The 20,302-nt window shown below is 37.4% G+C and overlaps 1 protein-coding gene across 5 annotated transcripts in view; it reads left to right on the top strand.

Annotated features, from left to right (window-relative positions):
• Window positions 1-20,302, top strand: part of GRM5 (glutamate metabotropic receptor 5) — a 515,185-nt gene that overhangs the window by 481,487 nt on the left and 13,396 nt on the right. For 3 of the 5 annotated variants that reach the window (XM_066370471.1, XM_066370481.1, XM_066370462.1), the window contains one exon: window positions 15,179-15,274. The exons of the other annotated variants lie outside the window; for them this stretch is intronic. In XM_066370471.1, the coding sequence (XP_066226568.1) occupies window positions 15,179-15,274 (96 nt within the window). The remainder of the gene's footprint in view (window positions 1-15,178; window positions 15,275-20,302) is intronic. 5 annotated transcript variants of the gene reach the window in all.

Below are 20,302 nucleotides of genomic sequence, written 5' to 3'. Positions count from 1 at the left end.
TCACCTTTGATAAACATTGCTGCCATTACCACCTTCACAACTGCATTCATGCAAAAAACAAAAAACAAAAAACAAAAAAACAAATCAGCTACTACATCCAAGGCCCTATGCTAGGTGCTTGTGAAAAGAACAGACAAGCCCTTGCTCCCAGGTTGAGAAAGATAGATAATAAACTCGTGAGCAAATGATTGTCTAGTTGTAATTTGAAATAAGTGTTATGAAGAAGGAGACTATGGTTCTACTGGAGATCAGGGGAGAAAGACTGAGATGAAGTGCTTTGTCTATCTTTGTATCATTTTCAAATCCAGCCGAAATCACAGCAACATGAGTTATGGTGTGGGAGCAGACAGATCATGAGAGCTAAATCAAAATGGAAGTAAAAACTAAAAATTCATTGACCCACAAGATTTAATGGAGATGATACAGGTCATGGCCCATTATAAAAGCTCATGGTTTCGTAAGTACTAGTGGGTATGTGGAGAAAAAACAGGACAAAATATTTTGTATTAGAACTGTCTGAGGAAAACCTGCCTGGTTATAGAAATCATTAGTATGAAAAAAATTACAGGTATGAAAGTAACATGATTATGCACCTTATTAAGATAAGCAATTTTACAGAAATTATCTGACATGATCATCAATTTTTCATTTTGTAGATGGGGAAATTGTAACACAGAAAGCATTAACAAGTCTGGTAACATAACACAGTTAATTTATGATTTTCTTGTGGGATAGGAGGGAAACTGAGATGCAAGGTAGAGACAAGCTTTGTGACACTTACTGTTCATGCAGTTTGGTTGATAGTTACAAAACAGTCACAGGGATGAAAATAAAATGGGAAATATAGTCAATAAAATTGTATTAAGAATGTATGGTGTTGCCTGACCAGGAGGTTCCACAGTGGATAGAGTGTCAGACTGGAACACAGAGGACCCAGGTACAAAACCCTGAGGTCACTGGCTTGAGTGCAGGCTCACCAGCTTGAGCGCACGGTCACTGGCTCTAGTGTGGGATCATAGATCTGACCCTATGGTCACTGGCTTGAACCCAAAGGTCACTGGCTTGAAGCCCAAGGTCGCTGGCTTGAGCCCAAGGTTGCTGGCTTGAGCAAGGGGTCATTTGCTCTGCTGTGGCCCCTCGCCCCCAGACAAGCCATATATGGTAAAGCAATCACTGAACAACTAAGGAGCTGAAACATAGAATTGATGCTTCTCATCTCTCTCCCTTCCTATCTCTCTGTTCCTATCTGACCCTCTCTGTGTGTGTCTCTCTCTGTGTCTCTGTTACAAGAAAAAAAAATTCTAAGAAAAGAAAAAAAAAAGAATGTATTGATATGATTCCAAGTGGGTACTAGACATATTTGGGGGGATCATTTCATAAGGTATCTAAATGTCTAACCACTATGCAGTACACCTAAAAATGATATTATATTGAATGCAAACTGTAATTGAAAAAAAATAATTAAAACATAGATGAAATAAAATTCATTTATTTGGGAGGCTCTATTTAAGGAAAAAAAATATTATAAAATCTGAATACAAGGATAAGGATAAAGACTTGCAAAGGACTGCTTCGAGGGAGGAGCTCTGATGCTCTATCAGCTTCAAAACAAATCTGCTTCCATATTGAATCACTAAGGTGTGAGCTCCAACAGAGCCCAGACTGAGAAAATCAAGTTGCTGGGAATAAATTGTAACTAAGGTCATACTGCAGGGGGATCAGCCTTCCTCCCTACTAGGGTAGAAAGGGTCAAAAAAGCACAAAGGGAGGGGCTCAAGGCAGTAGGTCAGGAAAAAGAAGAGAGGGTTTGGGAAATACAGTTGCTTGCGTGCTTTAAGCCATTTAAAGGTGAACTCAGCCCAACAAATGGCCCAGCTAGTGTATGTAACCATTATTTTTAATGAGAAATAATTTGCAACATAGTTAACCAATTCGGTAACCTTGTGCAATTTACTTAATTTCCCTGTGTCCTAGTTCTTTCTCATTTATGAAATAGGAATAATATCAGTACCTAATTCGTAGGGATGTTGCAATGATTGCATGAGTAAATTTGGATACTTAGAAACTGTCTGGTATATTCCAAGTGCTCAGAAAATATTGGTTCTTACTGTCATTAATTGCCAGCTTGGTCTGACTCCAAATTTCTTTTGGTTGTTCACTTTAGGGAACATTACTGTTGGAAAATTGCTCATCTGTCTTTGGGAAGAATTATTTTGTCTGAAAAATTCCTCAATCCTAACTTAGAAGTCAGAAGGTTTTAATTAATGCTTTACTACCATGTTTCTTCAGGCTGACCCTGTGCTTGTATAGAGACCGTCCCTCTGGTCATCATTGTGTTCCTCCCGGAAATTTTCCCCGTTGAAGATGTTGTGTAAGCCTGGGAAGCACCTTAGAGTTAGTTGTAAAATCTGTATCTTCCTGGGTTTCTACTGACTGGGAAACAGTCAGCAAAGCTGGAGGGAAACACACAATGAGCAGGCAGTGACTTAAGATGATTCATTTCTGAAAACAAGTTCTCATCATAAGTGCAATTAAAATGCATCCTTTGGGAATTCTCTGGAGGCTAAATGAAAGGCTTTACTCAATACAAAATTTTACACATTTCCATAATATTGGTGTGCTATACTTTATTAAACTATTCTCCAGAGGTTGTTTGTTCTTGTTTTGTTTAGTTTTTTGCTATTTTCTATAATGCCAGAGGGAAAAACCTTTGTACATAAGCCTTTCAGTTGCTGTTGAATTATTTCCTTAGAATAAATTTGTATGAATAGAATTCCTGGGTCACGATAGCTGATTCTTTACATTTTAATTGCTTATTGCACTGCTTCCCCTCCTGTGAACTTCTGCCTTCCTTTTATTTTATAGAAGACAGAGCAATATGTTCTCTGGCAGCTTCTCAAATACTTTTGCAACTTATGTTCATTACTGACTTACTTTCTTGGACTATTAATCATGCTCAATTTTTTTTTTCTTTAATCTGAAATCTTTGAATGAATCAACTTGACTTTCAAGTCTGGGCAAAAACTATGTTTCTGTGTGTTGAGACCACAAGATCTGCTGGAACACATAGAAAACCACTCTAATATCCTTACTTCTGTATAGATACATAAAGGGGAAGTGCTGCCACTGAAGTAAGGAATCACTTGGCAATATTACCTTGTGATATTAAACCAGACTAGATTACTCTTTCCCCCTAAACTGAATATCCATCCACAAGGGCTTTCCTTCTGTCTTCCTCTAGAACTCTCATTTGGTCACTTGGACTTGAAAGATTGATTTGGGCTTCCTTTCAGTTCTCTTTGTAACCCTTTAGGGTGATTGAAATATTCTAGCACCTCATCCTGTCTTCTGATAACACACAGTATCCCACACATCAGCACTGACTGAGTTCTCAAAAATACCTCTTCTCTAGCCTTCAAGTTTTATGTTTCTGAGTAGGTCAACTCCAGCCAGAGAATGACAGTCTGTTTACGTGTTAGTCAGACACTTGAAGAGGAGTTATTCTACTTCGCCATTGTGTAGTCAAATTTGACCTTTGAAAAAATAAATTTATATTGTGCTCAAAGCCTAGCTCCACTAAGTACATTCTAGTTCCTTCATGTATGACATTTTAGTCTCTGAAATGAGGTATTAGATTATTTAGATAAGTTTTTTATAGCATAAAATGAATTTTTAAAATGAGGTGCTAATGAAGAATAAAAGTGAGGTTTGGAAGAACATCTGATTTCTAGCCCAATTTCTGGGGGCTTGGCCAAACTATGAAGCTTTCTAAGCCACAGGTTTCTTATCTTAAGGATGAGGATAAAAATCATATTACCCGCCTGACCAGGCGGTGGCGCAGTGGATAGAGTGTCAGACTGGGATGACGAGGACCCAGGTTCAAGAACCCAAGGTCACCAACTTGAGCGTGGGCTCATCTGGTTTGAGCAAAAGCTCACCAGCTTGGACCCAAGGTCGCTCGAGCAAGGGGTTACTCGGTCTGCTGAAGGCCCACGGAAAAGGCACATATGAGAAAGCATTCAATGAACAACTAAGGTGTCACAATGCGCAATGAAAAACTAATGATTGAGGCTTCTCATCTCTCTCCGTTCCTGTCTGTCTGTCCCTGTCTATCCCTCTCTCTGACTCTCTGTCTGTATCTGTAAAAAATTTTTAAAAAAATCATATTACCCAGTTTGTTGAGACAATAAATGGTATTGGGAAAGTCTTATATAATGTTTTAAATAGTACTCAAATGTATACCTCAGTTTCTCTCCTTACTTTATCACTGTTGGAATCCAAAATTAGGGTAGTCAAAAAGGTAATGTGGCAATAAATCTGGAAAAGAAAATGTACTGTGCTGCACTTGGCCTCATACATTTTAAAATTAGAAATTGTTTCTGGATAATTGCTAAAGCCACCTGACCAGGCGGTGGTGCAGTGGATAGAGCATCGAACTGGAATGCAGAGGACCCAGGTTCGAGACTCCGAGGTCGCCAGCTTGAGCACAGGTTCATATGGTTTGAGCAAAACTCACCAGCTTGGACCCAAGGTTGCTAGCTTGAGCAAGGGATTACTTGGTCTGCTGTAGCCCCACGGTCAAGGCACATATGAGAAAGCAATCAATGAACAACTAAAGTGTCGCAACAAAAAACTGATAATTGATGCTTCTCATCTCTCTCTGTTCCTGTCTGTCTCTCCCTGTCTGTCCCTGTCTGTCCCTCTCTCTGACTCTCTCTCTGTCTCTGTGGAAGAAGAAAATAATAATAATAATTGCTAAAGCTATCACCTGTGGGTTGATGTTTGATCTGAAATTTGCCTGTCTGGAGTCTAAAAGCTGAGGTCTAGGCTGGTGTTTGAGGAACCAATTTGGGAAGAAGGCTGAATGTGCTCAAAGCTGTTATAAAGGTTTGTAATGGTACAAGGAAGTAGACACAATGAATGAAGCAAAGTCAAGATTAAAAACTAAAGGCAGAAACATACTGTTCAAAGCCAGGGAGACAAAAGGAAAGGGAAAACTAAGAAATAAAACCTGGCTTTAAAAGTTGCTACAATGGGCCTGACCAGAGGTGGTGCAGTGGATAGAGCATCAACCTGGGACACTGAGGCCTGAGGTTCAAAACCCCAAGGTCACCAGCTTGAGAGTAGGGTCACTGGCTTGAGTGTGGGAGCACTGACATGATCCTGTAGTCACTGGATTGAGCCGAAAGGTCACTAGCTTGAGTACAAGGTCACTGGCTTGAGCAAGAGGTCACTGGCTCGGCTGCAATCTCCAGTCAAGGCACATATGAGAAGCAATCAGTGAACAACTAAAGTGCTACAACTATGAGTTGATGCTTCTCATCTCTTTCCTTTCCAGTCTATCTGTCTTTCGGGGGGGGGGGGGGAGTTGATATAATGAAGTTCAAATATTATGGTACCTAGAAGAGAATTCCAAAAGCATCACTGAGAAGAGGCAGGACCACTTTTACCTGGATCTATAACTAGGTGGGGGATAAGCAGATAATGACCCTGAGCTTTGTTTTCTTTGTTTGATTTTTCTTGATTTTTTTTGTTTGTTTGTTTAGTGACAGGACAGGTAATTGAGAGAAATCTTTGGCAAATAAAGACATGCAGGCCAATGGCAATTCTATAAAGATGTGACCAAAAGCTTTACCAAAGTGTTTCCTTATAAGTGCTCTGACTTATGAAAGTTTCTGCTAGCTAATCAGTTTGACAATGCAAAGCTAAGCCCAGAGTAGCAGGTTATTTGGGGTTCCTGGGCCACATTACAATGTAATGAGGGGAGGCTTCTCCATACCAACATGAAATTCTCCTGACAACAACTCGTGTCCTATAATTCAATTAAATTCCGATACTATCTACTGGAAGATAGCATTAGATCCCACAGGTTAAGTGTTCAGTCCTTCAAGACAGCTCAGCCCCCTTCATGCATCAGTCATGAACCCAGTGGTGGGAATCAGCCAGTTTGCACCAGTTCAGCAGAACTGATACCTAATTTTTTGTTGAGTTTGGTGAACCGGTAGTTAAAATGGCATTTGTAATCAGGGTTCTCTCTAAGGTGGGTGCCTGGGTAGCTGCCCAATGTGGAAATCACAAATTTACATTCCTTACTCTTTTTTAATGTTCATTCTGTCCATAGGTGAAAAAAATTGCTAGTAAGGATGCCAATCAAGAAGAAATATGGAAATATTTTAAATAACAGTTTTATTGTTGTTTGTCAGGTATTATTAATATTTTTTCATTAATATTTTAAAACTCTTATAATTTAGTTTTGTGTAGCTCTTTTAATGTTCTTATTTAAGTATTACATGCATGAAATAATAAACTACCTTTCGGTATATCGTTTTTTTTTTTTACACTTAAAATGATTAGGGCAGAGAACTAGTTGTTAAATTTTCTGAATCCCACAAATGTCTAAACCCAAGTTTTTGCCTGTGCTTCTGACTGACACCCCCTCCCTGGACTTTAGCTGCCAGCTTCAAGTTCAGGTTGTTACCTGTACTTCTGACCAACTGGCTATAAATCAAGGGTGACCACAACCCCCCACTTTCTTCTCCTCTAAAACCCCTACCACCCATTATGATTAATTTGCTAGAGTGGCTCACAGATCTCAGAGAATCATTTTAGTTATTAGATGACTGATTTATTAAAAAGAACATAACTCAGGAACAGCCATATGAAAGAGATACACAGGACAAGGGAAGGGGACAGCTGCCATGTCCCCTCCACATGCCCTCTTCCTCAGCAGCTCCACAGACTCACCAACCTGGAAGACACCTTTATCATTCTCAATACTTGGGAAACTCCAAGGGTTTCTGGAGGCTGTAAAAATGGTCATCAGAATGACCAAATATATTGTTTCTTTTAATTATTGTTCTTATAAATCACAATGTGGCACTGGTTATGACTATAATTAGCATAGCTTCCAGTAAGTAAACAGTGGTATTTGTACCATGATTATGAAGGTTAATTGTTCAGGCATTCTCTAAATAAGGATTATTGAGAAAACAATATTTTGCCCAGGCTATCTAACCCCTTATTTCCTTATACAAATCTAATTCTATGAAGACCCTAGTAATATAAAAAATAACAATATTTTTTAAAAAATAAAACCAATTAGAAAAGACTAAATGATCTGTCAGTAAGTTTCTTCTTCGGGGTCTTCATAACCACACACACACACACACACACACACACACACACACACACACACAACTTAAAACCATCCAATTCTAAGTAAATGCTATAAATCACCTGAGAAATTCTTAGACTTGTCTTTGATAGAAAAAGTAATGAAAGCAAAGTGAGAGGTAGAAGGATTTGGGCATCAGAGAATCAAAAACCTAATTCAAAGTAGCTTACATGATAAGAAAATTAATCTCATATAAAAACCAGTTCTAAGGTTAAAAATGCTAATTCAGTGGTCCAGAGACATTCTCCACAACCTACATTCTTTTAACTTTTCAATTTTTTGGAAGGTTGGCTTAGCTTTTCTCACGCCTGCAACATTGTTGTGGCGTTATCAGGTATCACATCCAGACAACTGTCCATAGCAAAAAGAGATCATGTTTTTCAACTAAAACTAAAAGAAAAATGTACTTAGAAATCTCTATAAGACCCTCTCTCATGATCATTGGCTGAAACTGCTAAGCAGAATAGGGCTAGGATTATCATCTTAGTCTAATCAGTACCTACCCCCTAAAGATAAGGATGAAACAGCTTGATATGAAGATGTGACCATGTGAATGGGGGGCGAATACATTTTTTAAGAAATGACCATCTTTTGTACAAACTTCTGGGCTTCAGAGTTCCACTTCCTGCCTATTATTTTCCCTATATGTTTTGCTTACTCCATAAGCTTCCTGCCCAAAATGGCTATTTCCCTTTTCCACTCAGACTTTCATAAAACTTAGATTCCACCCATTCTTCTATCATTCTACTCCAACTTTATCAAGAGAGATGTTACATAACATGAGCTTATTAATCTTTCCTCCTTCCCACCCGAAATGTTCCCCATAAATTGGTTCTCCTTTTATTCACTCATTCATGCATGCATCCATTCAACAGATATCGCCTGTCATTAGCTTGGCAGTGTCACAGGCACTGTGAGGACAGCAGTAAAGCAACAATCCCAAGTCCATACTTCATAGAGCTTACATTCTTTTGAAGAGTCTGTTGGGGGAAATGACAGTAAATATAACAAATAAGTAAAATTATAACTTATGTTGGATGAGACAAAAGTATGAAAAGTTAACAGGAAGAATGGGGTTGCATTTTTAAACAAGGTGGTCCTGGTAGGCTATGTTGAAAAGTGACCTTTGGGGAAAGAAAAAATACCTGAGGATTTTGGAGGGGGGAACATTGAAAGCAGGAGAATTGGCCATAGCAACTGTACAATGTCACAATGGGAGGAGGCCTGGTATCTTCAGACAACAACACAATGATCACTGTGGCTGAAACATAGTAGGCAAAGGAGAAAAAAGCAAATTATGGGATCATAATGTAATAAAGTAATGGAGGAGGGAGAAGGCTGTATAGGACTTTGTAAGCCATTGTAAGAAATTTAGATTTTACTCAGAGAACTGGGTAAGTAATTGAGAGTTTTGAGCAGAGAAGTGATATAACACAATTTTTATTTTCACAGAACTATGCTGGTTGCAGTGTGGTGGTTGGATTGGGCTGGGTTCAAGTAGGGGGATGTAAGGAGAGATGCAGGACCAGCATTAGAAGGTATTACACTTTCAAGGTAAGAGATGACAGTGGCTTGGACTAAAGTAGTAAAAAGAGGTGGTAAGAAATGGTCAGACTCAGGGCATGTTTTGAAGATGAAGCCTAAGGTGTATGCTGACCATTGAATTATGAATATAAGTGAAAAACTGTGGTCTTTCCTCCTTTCTATAATTATCTAAAGTTTTTCTACATTTCTATAAAAGTTATTCCCTTTCCCCATCATCTTTAATTTTAATTTTTCCATCTTCCTTGGTCTCTTGACCTAAGTCTCCAAAGTTGCCTCATTTTGCAATCAATAAAATCAAAACAAAACAAAACAACAACAAAGCTCTTTGCAGATTTATAAACCTTAAAGTTACCTTTCCATTGCATTCATTTATTCATCCATGCATTCATTCATAAGGTTTATTCACTCTGATCATTTTTTTTAATTCTCTAGTTATCTGGGTTCATGCACAACCTTAGCCTTGAAACTCTGTGTTCTGGACTGCAAGTCTTCATAAGAAAACCCTTATTTGATTTTCTACAATATTCAGAATGACTTGTTCTCACTCAATAACTTAATTTTTCTGCACCTTATTGTCCAATAAAGTATTCTTCTCTTCCCATATTATTTGTCTCTACTCATGCCATACATCCATTCTGAATAATACTGAGTAGTTGAGGAAAAAGAGGATTTAAATTTACTTTGTAAATAGGATGCATTTATAATGGATTAAATGAGAGATTTCCTTGAAGAACATCCTCCTACCCCCTTACTCCCTCGTCTTACCCTGCAGCCCCATCAGTGTCCATTACATATTTAATTGCTAAAATTAACACATGAAACATATATGAAATATTTGACATTTTCCATCTCCCTTCCATTGACTTCTAAGAGAGATTATGTTGTATTTTTTCCTGGGACTACTTCAAAGGATGATAAAGTAAAATATGTATACATTGATTTCTATGCACATGAAAAATTATCTCCTTGTGGTTTTCACTAAACTAAATGACACCTAGTTTGGCAGAGGAAAATTGAGTTGGATAAAAAAGTTCAGAAAGATTAAATCAGTGCTCCTACTTCAAAGAGTAGAATATGGTGCATAGTTAGAGTTAATAACATAATAAGATAATAAAAGAAAGAGAATATAATAAAAGTAAATTATTTTTCAAGGTAACTTTATCCATAGGAAAGAACAAAATCTTAAGCAGGACAATCATTTGACAAAATTGTGAAGTTAGGAAAATGTGCTTCTGGTACCTTCAGCTTCCCTCTTTTCTGTCCCTTTTTTCCCTCTACTATTGAGACCTCTAGGGTCCCTATTCACTCTTCCTCTACTCATCTCTAACCATAGTCTCACAGCATCTGCCATGTCTATCAGAAAAATTCTTCCAATTAGGCCGTGAGTTATCCACTCACAACAGCATTTGCATCATTAGCCTCCTCACTCAAAGAGGATGGAAAATCTTTGTTCTTGATGTTAGGGAAAAGTGAGAAAGTTCACTAATGGAATCTTCCCAGAATCTCAGCAATAGTATCATGTTGGGAATGTTCACTTATACCTATAGTTCTTTGTCTCACCCATTGGCATTTTCTACACAGTTTGAAGGATCTGTTACCACTATTTGACAATAAAGATCCTCTTTCATCCTCGACTCTTCACCGAACACTCCATTTACCATCTTCCATTTGACTAAAACCAGTCTCCTCCTTTCCTTCTAGCTTCAGACACCCCCCCCAATCTCTGCTATTTCACTTAATATGCACATTATGCTTTTTCATTTCTTCATTTTATTCTAGTCTTTCATTTTATTCTGGATTCATTTTCCATTCTGGACCACAAAGCCTATATAGAAATTCCAGTAATCCAATAGATATTGGTAGGGAAGGAGAAAAAGGAGTGAAGAAATAGAATTTTTGATTAAAATTATTTTGGAGAAGTTACATTTTCTATTCAATCCTGAGTTATTTTTATTCCCCATATCTTTTAAATTCACAAGATGAACATGGGTTCTTACAGAACTTAGTAAGAGGAACTAGAACTTCCTGGATAAAGGAGGTATAAAAGGACCACTACCAACAAAAATCTTCACGGAAGGTAGCTAAAACTAATTTCAGAACAAATTATCCTTCAGTCTATTAGAATTTTTGTTTTTAAATCTATTAGAACAGTTCTTCATGCCATGGTTATGGCCCAGATATCAAAGTCTCACAGCTATATGGAACTCAAATCAGGATATCTGGTATGGAACTCAAATCAGGATATCTGGAAGCTGTTTTTAAAAAAAAAATTCAAAAATGCTTAATTCAATAGCTACTATTTGGCAGGCACTCAGAAAATGTTTTGAAGAAATGCTTACATTAACAGTGTTATAAAACTTTTGGAACTGGTAGGATGAACAAGTCTGTAAGGCCCTCTCTCCACTGACTCCATATTCTGCATGCTCTCTGTAAAAACTTCAAGTATTTTCATGGTGTTTGCAACCATCTGTAGGCTGAGGTCTCTTGTGTATAACAGCCCCCTAACCTCCCGATTCTTATAGTCATGTGTCTACTGAATATGTCCACTTGGATATCCTGCCAGTGTCTCAAACTCAGTATTCTAAAAAGAAGCTTTTTATTTCTACATCCAAATATGCTTTTTTCCCTGTATTTTCTTAACTTAGATACGTGCACCACTCAAGAAAGAGGCTGTAGTAGTATTGCACACATCTCTTACACTCATCATCTTGTGCCTTACTTTTTATCCATATCATTTCTGCCCAAAGGCATTATCTATCATCTCTCATCATGGACTAGTGCAGTAGTATGAGTCTATCTGTAGCTTTGTTCCCTCAAGTCAATAGTATTTCGTCTAAATGTCAATTCTGACCACAGTTTTTTCTTAGCTTTAAATATCACAGTATAATCTTATAACCTACAGAATAAATTTATCCATAAGCTATGTTTTATATGTCTCTTCATCCATATTGCCCATTTTACCTTGTCTTATTTTGAGCTTGATTACCATGAAAAAAAATACTAAACACTGTTTCCCTATATACACTATGTGTTTGCTCTTGATTCTTCTTCTGCTTGCCTACTTATTTTTACACCATGTTCCTACTCATCTTTCAAGATTTATCTTGGGAATCTTACTTTACTAACGTTTTTCCTGCCATTTTAGCATGAGTTAGGTAGACCTTCTCGTATGTTCCTATAATAAAACTTCTCACATTATTTTAAAATGATCTGTTTATATTTCATTCTCCCACTCTTGATTGTGACCTTATCAATAGCATAGAGTTACCACATGCTCCTTATCACAGTGCCTTGAACATGGAGTATTCAGTACATAGTTTGAATGATGTAAACTAAACATATATAGTACATCTATAGGAATCCAAAGAATGAAACAGAATTTAAAATCCTATACTAGGTCCTCTGCTGACTGTCTTTATTACTTGTACCACTCATTTGCAAAATGGGTCCAAGGAGAGAAAAGGTAAATAACAAACCTTCATAATTTTGTTTCTAAAGTTACTGACACTGTCATTTAAAGGGAAGTTAATGGAAATAAGAGGAGGTTTGGAATCAGGCCCAATTTCTAATTTTAGGTTTCCCAATAAACAGTGTGAGTTTGGGCTTTTTAACACTGATCCTCAATGCCTGTCTCTTTAAAATGAGAATAATAGCACCTACTATGTAGGATAGTATTAAGAATTGAGGATAACACAGAAAAGAACCTGGCACATTCAATATTCTGTTATTATTATTGTTGCTATTATGACTTTGAATATAATTCGATAAACTAAGTATTTTATTTGAAAAGTGAGTTAATATTTAAAAAGCACTTAAAACAGTGTCTTGTAAGTATGTATGTATACATGTACATATATATGTTTTAGTAAGTACTTAAAAGATACATGAATTTATTAATAAAATAAATAATTTAAATTGATATATAATAAATTATAGAAAGCTTAAACTATGTTTAATTGACAGTTCTATGTTTCTAAAGTTAATCCAAATGAAAAGAATTGTATATCTGCAGTGAAAACTATAGAAGCATTATTAGTTATGTTAAACAGCACATTATTGATCAATGGAATAATGAATATGTGAATGAAAATGTGAATTATTTAAGTATCTGGAGAACATAATTAAGCTGTAATTATAGTTGTAGACAGACAATAAAGGTCCCATATAAAAGCAAAGATGAGCTCCTGAACTGAATGACATTTTCACTTTACTTTGAATACGAGAGCTACTTGAAAATTCCTATCTAATGTATTTTACTTTATTAGAATAAGTTGGGATCTGTATTTTTGTTTGTTTCTTTCTTTGTTTTGTAAAAGCTTTTACTAAATGAAGCTGGTCTATGATAGTAAATAGGATGTTTAGAATTATAACATAATCATGATCAACTGGCAGAACATGTCTGTTTATGAAAGAGATAGAAAAGATTATGAGCATTAAGAGCAGAGATGTCTATAAAAGATTTAAATTAACTGGTAATTAGTCTAACAAAAGATATTCAAAAATATTTTAAGGATCCCTTTGAGTGACTATCAGTAATTCTATTAATATTCTTTTAATTTATTCTGTAGAGCAGCATTCTGGTTGTGCGCCCAATTCATAGATAAGTACAAAATATTTTCTGTTGTCATGTACAGTGCCATTCAGTGATGGGTGTTTCACAGGGATTCTCTTCTGAGGTGTTCTCTATGGCACAATAAAGGCTGCTCAATCTGGTTTTGTCTGACGCTTTACCTCGTCTAACCAAGTTCTTTCCCCCTCTTTAAGTTCTTTCCCTCTCTTCTTTAAGGCCTAGCCCAATTTTTTCTTAAGTTACTTATGTACTTACTGTCTGCTTCCCTTTGTTCTCCCACTAGGCTGTGAATTTTATGATGTAGGACCATGGCTTGATTTGATGAGCCATTTTCATTCAAATACTAAATATTTTTAACATCTTTGAAAAGAAAAAAAAAAAAGAAGAGATTAAGAGGAAGGCCTCTATCCCAGGACTAATGATTATAATTTTTTTTCATTTTGTTTTATTTAATATTAATTTTGAGACAGCAGGAAAAGAAACTTTTTTAACAAATGATTATACCAAGGGTAAACAAGTCTTCAGATAGTAACTTTATCACTGACTGTTGAGTCCCCAAAATGGCTGAAGTGGCATCATATCAGGCTCCAGTTTTACAAGTGAAAAAAGTTAATACAGGTAATGAACTTTAAGAGTTTGGGGATCCAGCAGGTTCTATGGGCAGTTACTTTCTACTGACTAGGCTTGTGATGTCGGTCAAACCAGTTAAGTAAATCTCAGTTTTGGCAAACAGAGACAACTGTGCCTCTTTACCCCACAGGCTGAAACTGATGAGTAAAAAAAAGATTTTTCTGTGAAAGCCTGTTGGCTTTGAGCACTGTCATTCATATATAAGGGCTCATCTTGATGGACCATGTAGCGGACTAATGTTGAAAATTTCATAACTTAATTTAAATTAAACATCTAGTACCTTCCAGGTGTGATGAATTGACAATTCTGAAGCAAAAGCTGTTTGAGCCACCCTGCACAATTAAAGCAACTCAAAGCTATCAAACTTCAGCTTAGTGGTCATATAAACCTCTCACATCAAAGGAATGTCTTTTCTCTTTTGGCATCACCAATCTCTAATAAACAAGGGTTGGCAAAAGTATATTTACAGTTGTGAATATACAAAAATTTATTTTATTATTATTTATTAATTTATTATTATATTATTTATTTCTATTGTTTGTCTGCTTATTATTATTTCAAATCTTTACCTATGATTTATTTTGTAGGTAATAATGGCTGGTAATTTAACCTACTTTTGCCCACCCCATAACATCCAGACATAGTACCCATAACAACAATTCTTTAATGATGAAAATGATTTTTTTAAAAAGACTAATAATGGAAGGCAACACATTATAATGGCTAAACGTGTGGGTTCTAAACTTAGACCTCCTGTGTTAAAAATCCTTGATCAATCTACTTAATCCTTAATCTTAGGTTTCTTTTTCAGGAAAATGGAAATAATAATAATAGAGCCTCTGCCACAGGACTGTTGCCAGAATTAAATTTAAGTACCATTACTTAAATTCTAACTGCCTGGCACATGATAAACACTGAATAAATGCTCATGTATTGATATTTATCTTTTTCTTAGATGCCAGGGATTGCATTGCTTTTACTATTGACTATTAACTATGATGAATTCACAGATTAATAAGCAATATAAAACGTTAGATCATGAGTGATTTAACCAAGGAATAACAAAATCATCCCCAACGTAATCCATAGACCGTCATAGTCATCTACTAAGCATCACAGGTCAGCCATTGCAGTGGACAGCAGGAGCCCCTGTTTTGGTCTGGGGTGACCCTCTGCAGCCCCAGCTCTTCCTCAGCCTGGCCAGTTAAGCATACAATCACATCTTTCTGTTTGCTCCTGTCCTTGTTCATGCTCACCAGGTACAAAGACAGGAGACTGGCCCAGCACAAGTCGGAAATAGAGTGTTTCACCCCCAAAGGGAGTATGGGGAATGGTGGGAGAGCAACCATGAGCAGGTAAGCAAACTGTGAGTGGCCTGAGGTGGTGTGAATTAAATGTATGCAAGCTAGAGGAACAGGTGGCTCCCTGGTCTGGGTCCTCGCTCAACTGTGCATCCCATACAGTGTGTCCAAGCTGGGTCACTGTTGGTTTTCTGTGTGTGTTTGATTTGCCAAACCTGTGCCATCTTAATGTGAAGTGTTGGGAGCCTCCTGTCCCAGATGCTGCTCTTTCCCAGGGCTGTGCGCTTTGCATGTCTGAAGGCTTAGCTCACAGAGAGTTCTCTCGTGGATTTTAACATATTGATCAATTGCTTCTGGAGTTTGCAAAGTGGAAGAGCTTGGAGGAAATTACATGTCAGGGCTATCCAATTACTTAGGAAAACAAATGTAAAAGCCTAAGACTGGTTTTGAGAGAAGGAATACAACTGAGAGGAGATGCCAACCTCTGATCCCAGACAAGCCTGGGAATTAATCTGACTTTGAAAATAATGTTAACTCACAGCCAAGGGCAAATACTGTGCCAAACTAGTGAATGGTAGAGGCAAGAGGCGTTTCATGATCTGAAATTAGGAGAGCTAGTCCTCCTCTAGCTACAGTAGCTTTGCATCTCCTTTACTTCTCTGTGTTTGGTGTTGAACAACCCTTGTTGCTGCGCTATGCATGTTCCTTCATACCAGGCATTCCCAATTGAGCTGTGCCCAATACGCTGGGGCATTTGGAACTAGAAGCATCAACTAAGCTGTGTTGCATGAAATCAACGTGCTTTATTGCATGGGACCAGGTTTCAAGAAAAGGGTTCTGGAGACAAAGACTGTCAAGATTGGCATTAAACAGTTCCAGAACGCTGGAGGAGCCTAGCGGTTGGGGAATCAGTCATTATAAACTACCTGTAAATTGTTGTGGCATTCTTCAACCCATCTGTGAGGTGTGAAAGGAAAGCTCTTGCAAATCACCTGGATTAAAGAAAAGGGAAAGTGCAGAAAATAGCATATATACCGCTGTGTGTATGTGTGTGCGCGTGGGCACGCTAAGTGCAAAACTTGAGAGCCAGCTGCATTACAAGAACATAATCCTGTGGAATACTGTTGAACTTTCACTCCAAGTATTGTGTTTGCTTCCTCAGTAGGAGCTCCTTCTGGTTTTCAAAATAATATCTAACTTTCTTCAAGGACCACTGCACTGCACAACTTCTGGGGGACCATTCACATTGGTATACATGTAAATGGTGCCTGGAACTATACAGCATAAAGCCTGAGCAATCTTTCATGGCAGCTGTGGCCAAGAGGTTGGCCAACTTCATTCATGGCTCCCAGAGACAAGGCAATGAGTGTGTGTATGTGTGTAGGCACATAGTGTGCACATTGGTATATCTGATGGCTTTATGCCTACAATCCCTTTCTACAACTATTTTTGGATCTCTGTATATCTGGAAGATAAGTGTCAATAGTTACTCCCAATTTTGTGGAAATAACTCAACAGACCTCTACTGGGGCTGCTGGTTTCCTTCCATTCAGATATGACAAAGTGTCATAATTCCTGTCTTTGAAAATCAAACAGCGCCCAAGTTGGCTGGACAAGGTGAAAATGACTGCATCAAATGAACACAGGGACTCTGTCCAGAGTGAGTTCTGATTTGAGACAATTGTGTAAAACTGGAGTTCCCAAACCTAGCAAACCTATGACTGCCTAACAAACATACTGAGGCAAAATCTTAGACAAGATAACCCAGAAGTCTCTAGTGTTACATGTTACTTAGGTCCTTCCAGTTTAGCCAGTCTGTACTGATATTTAAGAATACTCTATTCACCTAAGAGATGACATGGAGCTATTCACGGCAAACATTAGGTCTCAACTCTGTCATGTGGTATTCTTGGGACTGTTGGGTCAATTCTTGGAACTCTCAAATCTGTTCTGCTCAACAGTTAGATTTTCTCAAGGCTGCTTTGATTGAGAATGGACAAAAGACAGTGGGACACAGAGGGTTAAGGGGATCCCAGAACACACAGACCAAACTTCCCTTAGCTTTTGTTTCCTCATTTGTCTGAATATAGCCCAGGTAATGGTAAAGTTTATTACATTGATATGTCCTGGTGGGGTCAAGGGAAAAAACCAAGCATATTAATTGGAAACAAATGGTATTCTCTTCCTTCTCATTTATTTAACATTAAATAAAAACTGACTGTGAGGGAGAAGGAATGTGTGGGGTAGAAAAGAAGTCCTTCTGTGCTCTAAGAGAGCTTTTCATTAAGGAGGACAAAAGGCCTAGACACAAACAAAAGGAGATGTCAAAATTTCTAAGGCCTTTGAATCCTTTTTTCCAACTTTATATTTGTTCATATAAATACATAGGCACAGTGACATTTATCTAGGAGAAATAAGTTTAAAATGAATATCAAAAGGAAATAATATCAAAGGGACTAATGCAATGTAAGCCATTGCTAATAAGAAGTTAGAGTAGTTCATCATCCCAATTTTCTTACTCTGGGATAGAAAGGAAGGGCTGGGACAAAGGAAACTCTGTGAGACTTTTATAGATACTTTTCATATCAGCCAGTATGCCCCCAGCTGCTTCCCAGAGTCACAGTCATTATAATATTTATCGTGCAAATAACTGGGCTGGTTCTGTGGCCATTACTGAACAACTAATCCCAGGGAGGGGCTGAGGAAGCTGAAACAACCACAGAAAACTAGGAGTGTCATCCTTCATCTCATTTGTCTGTATATTCTATGATGAAACTATAGAATGGGCAGGAATGAATTCACCCCCAGGTTATTCTTCAGAGCCAAGTTGCCTGTCCAAAGAGAAGGAGTTTTAAATGCATCTAGTTGTATCTGACCAGAACACTGTTACCTATAACATTGGTAGGGCCTTAGAGACACTCCCTTACTTCTCCCTCCTACCTCCACCATAATAAATGTGAGCATTTGTAAAGGATTGATAACATTATATGTGCCCATAAAACTCTAGCTTCCTGAGATATTACGTTGCTGTTTTTCCTTTAAGTGAAGTTTTTCTCCCTTCTGTCTGAATATAGCATAACTTGTCATCTTTCCGTATTTTCACAGAGGACAATCTAAATGAGTTTCAGAGCAGTCCTCCTGGTAGCAGGAAAGGTGAAAGAGAGTCCCTAAACAAGGACATGCTCTATGAACTGGAAATTCTCTAAGCCCTGTTACAGTGTGAGCTCACACCGAGGTGGTCCACCATCAGGAATTGCTAAACCCTCAACAATGAATATTATTATCTCCTGTCTCAGTAGGAATATGCTGATGGAGTCCATGTGTAATGTGCTCATGTTGGACTCCATCAGAAGAGGTACAGACATTCTGAGTCTCCCCATCTCTTGCTGAGAAAGGGCTCCCTTAGTCAAATGAAAGTGATAGACCTATAGTCTCCAACCAGTGCTAGAAGAAAGGAGGGTGGTGCCAAGTTATTTTTATTGTTGCTAATTCATGATATGAATTATGTAAACTATTAACCCCCAATAAGTTGAGTATCTGATTTTTCACCTAGTAGATACAGCATCTAATTTTAGTGGGTATAAATGTTTAATAAATCCTTAGAGAATCTGGTAACTGTGATGTCATAATAGTTATTATTGAATTAGTTGGAACTCAGATTTGTCAAGTAGTGCCAAAATATAATGTCTGCATTAAAACTGTTTTGCCTTTCTTTCATTCAATTATTACTTTCTTTGTGTAATGTTCATTTATTAAGTACTTATTATGAGCCAAGCACTTACAAGACTGTGGAAACAAGTGGTAACCAAGACATGACTAATGCTCTTGAAAATCTGTAGTCTATTTGGAACAGAGTCAGAAAAACAGATAATCACAATGTGATATAGAACCCCTCTCCCATAGGAAAATTTATGCATCAGAATAACTCCACATTTGATATCATTTCTATAGCTTATGCCAGTGCAAATAGAATTAGAAGTAATAGAAACTAAATAATAAACTTGAACTGAGTGTTCAGATAGGGCTTCACACACACTTATATAAAATTCAGAATTCATAGACAAGAAAGATTCTGCTTTTCTAGAACAATAGAGGCCAAGTTAGTTGCTTAGCGATAGATTGCAATTCCTACAGTAGTCTTCTCTTCATTTCTTCCCAAAGTCAATTTCAAATCAGTGTTCTAACCTATGTTTAGAGATGTTCTAAAACAGATAATAATTACTATACAGGTACTTAAAATACATTAGACACTGTAGTACACCCTTCATATATGATATACATCCTCCCAATAACATTATAAGGAAGGTATTTTTCATTTTCATTTCATTTCTGTAGATGTGAAAAGTGAAGATTAGCACTATTAAATAACTTACACAGTAGAAAGGTTTAGTGAAAATTCTGAAATCAAAGAGACCTTAAAACCTAATTGCAGCTATAGCCAGAATGTGGCATGCTTTAGCCAAGACGCTTTAAGATCAAAAGGAGTCTTTTGCATAAACAAATAATTTCTCAGCAACCATTATTAAAATCCTGTGACATTCTCTTATTCTACGGTCCCTCGGGATTCATCTCTGCAATATTCAGGTCACTTGACAGGGAGCTTTGAAATTTATTGCCTGTTAGTTTGGGGACAAAAACTTGGGTGTTGCCATTTCCCTGGATGCTCCACACGTGCATGTTGCATCACCCCTTGGTCCATGTGTCCATCTCAGCTCTCAGCACAGAGACAATAGTGCATGGTGGCAATGACGTGGGCTTAGGGTCAGATTTGAGGCACTGTCCTGTCTTTTATTTGGCTGGGCGACTTAGTTATCTTCCATAGCCTCAGTTTTTGTAGCTATAGCCCTAGTTAATATGCCTACCTATACCAAGCATTCAAGGTGATGGAATCTACTAACACTGCCAGCCCACCTCCTCCACACCAGGCCCCATACTAAGCCCAGGAGATACATGTAGTCAGTTCCTTTGGAGTGTTCTAGTTTAAGTGCAGAAACAGATTTGTAAATAAGTAATTAAAAATACCATTCGATAAGTGCTATGTCAGACAACTGTAGTGGAGTCAAATATAGTAAGATAAGTGAA

This window comes from Saccopteryx leptura, chromosome 1, assembly GCF_036850995.1.
Source record: "Saccopteryx leptura isolate mSacLep1 chromosome 1, mSacLep1_pri_phased_curated, whole genome shotgun sequence".
Taxonomy (NCBI): domain Eukaryota; kingdom Metazoa; phylum Chordata; class Mammalia; order Chiroptera; family Emballonuridae; genus Saccopteryx; species Saccopteryx leptura.
Note: the sequence above shows the minus strand (reverse complement) of the source record. Positions and strands in the feature narration are given on the sequence as shown.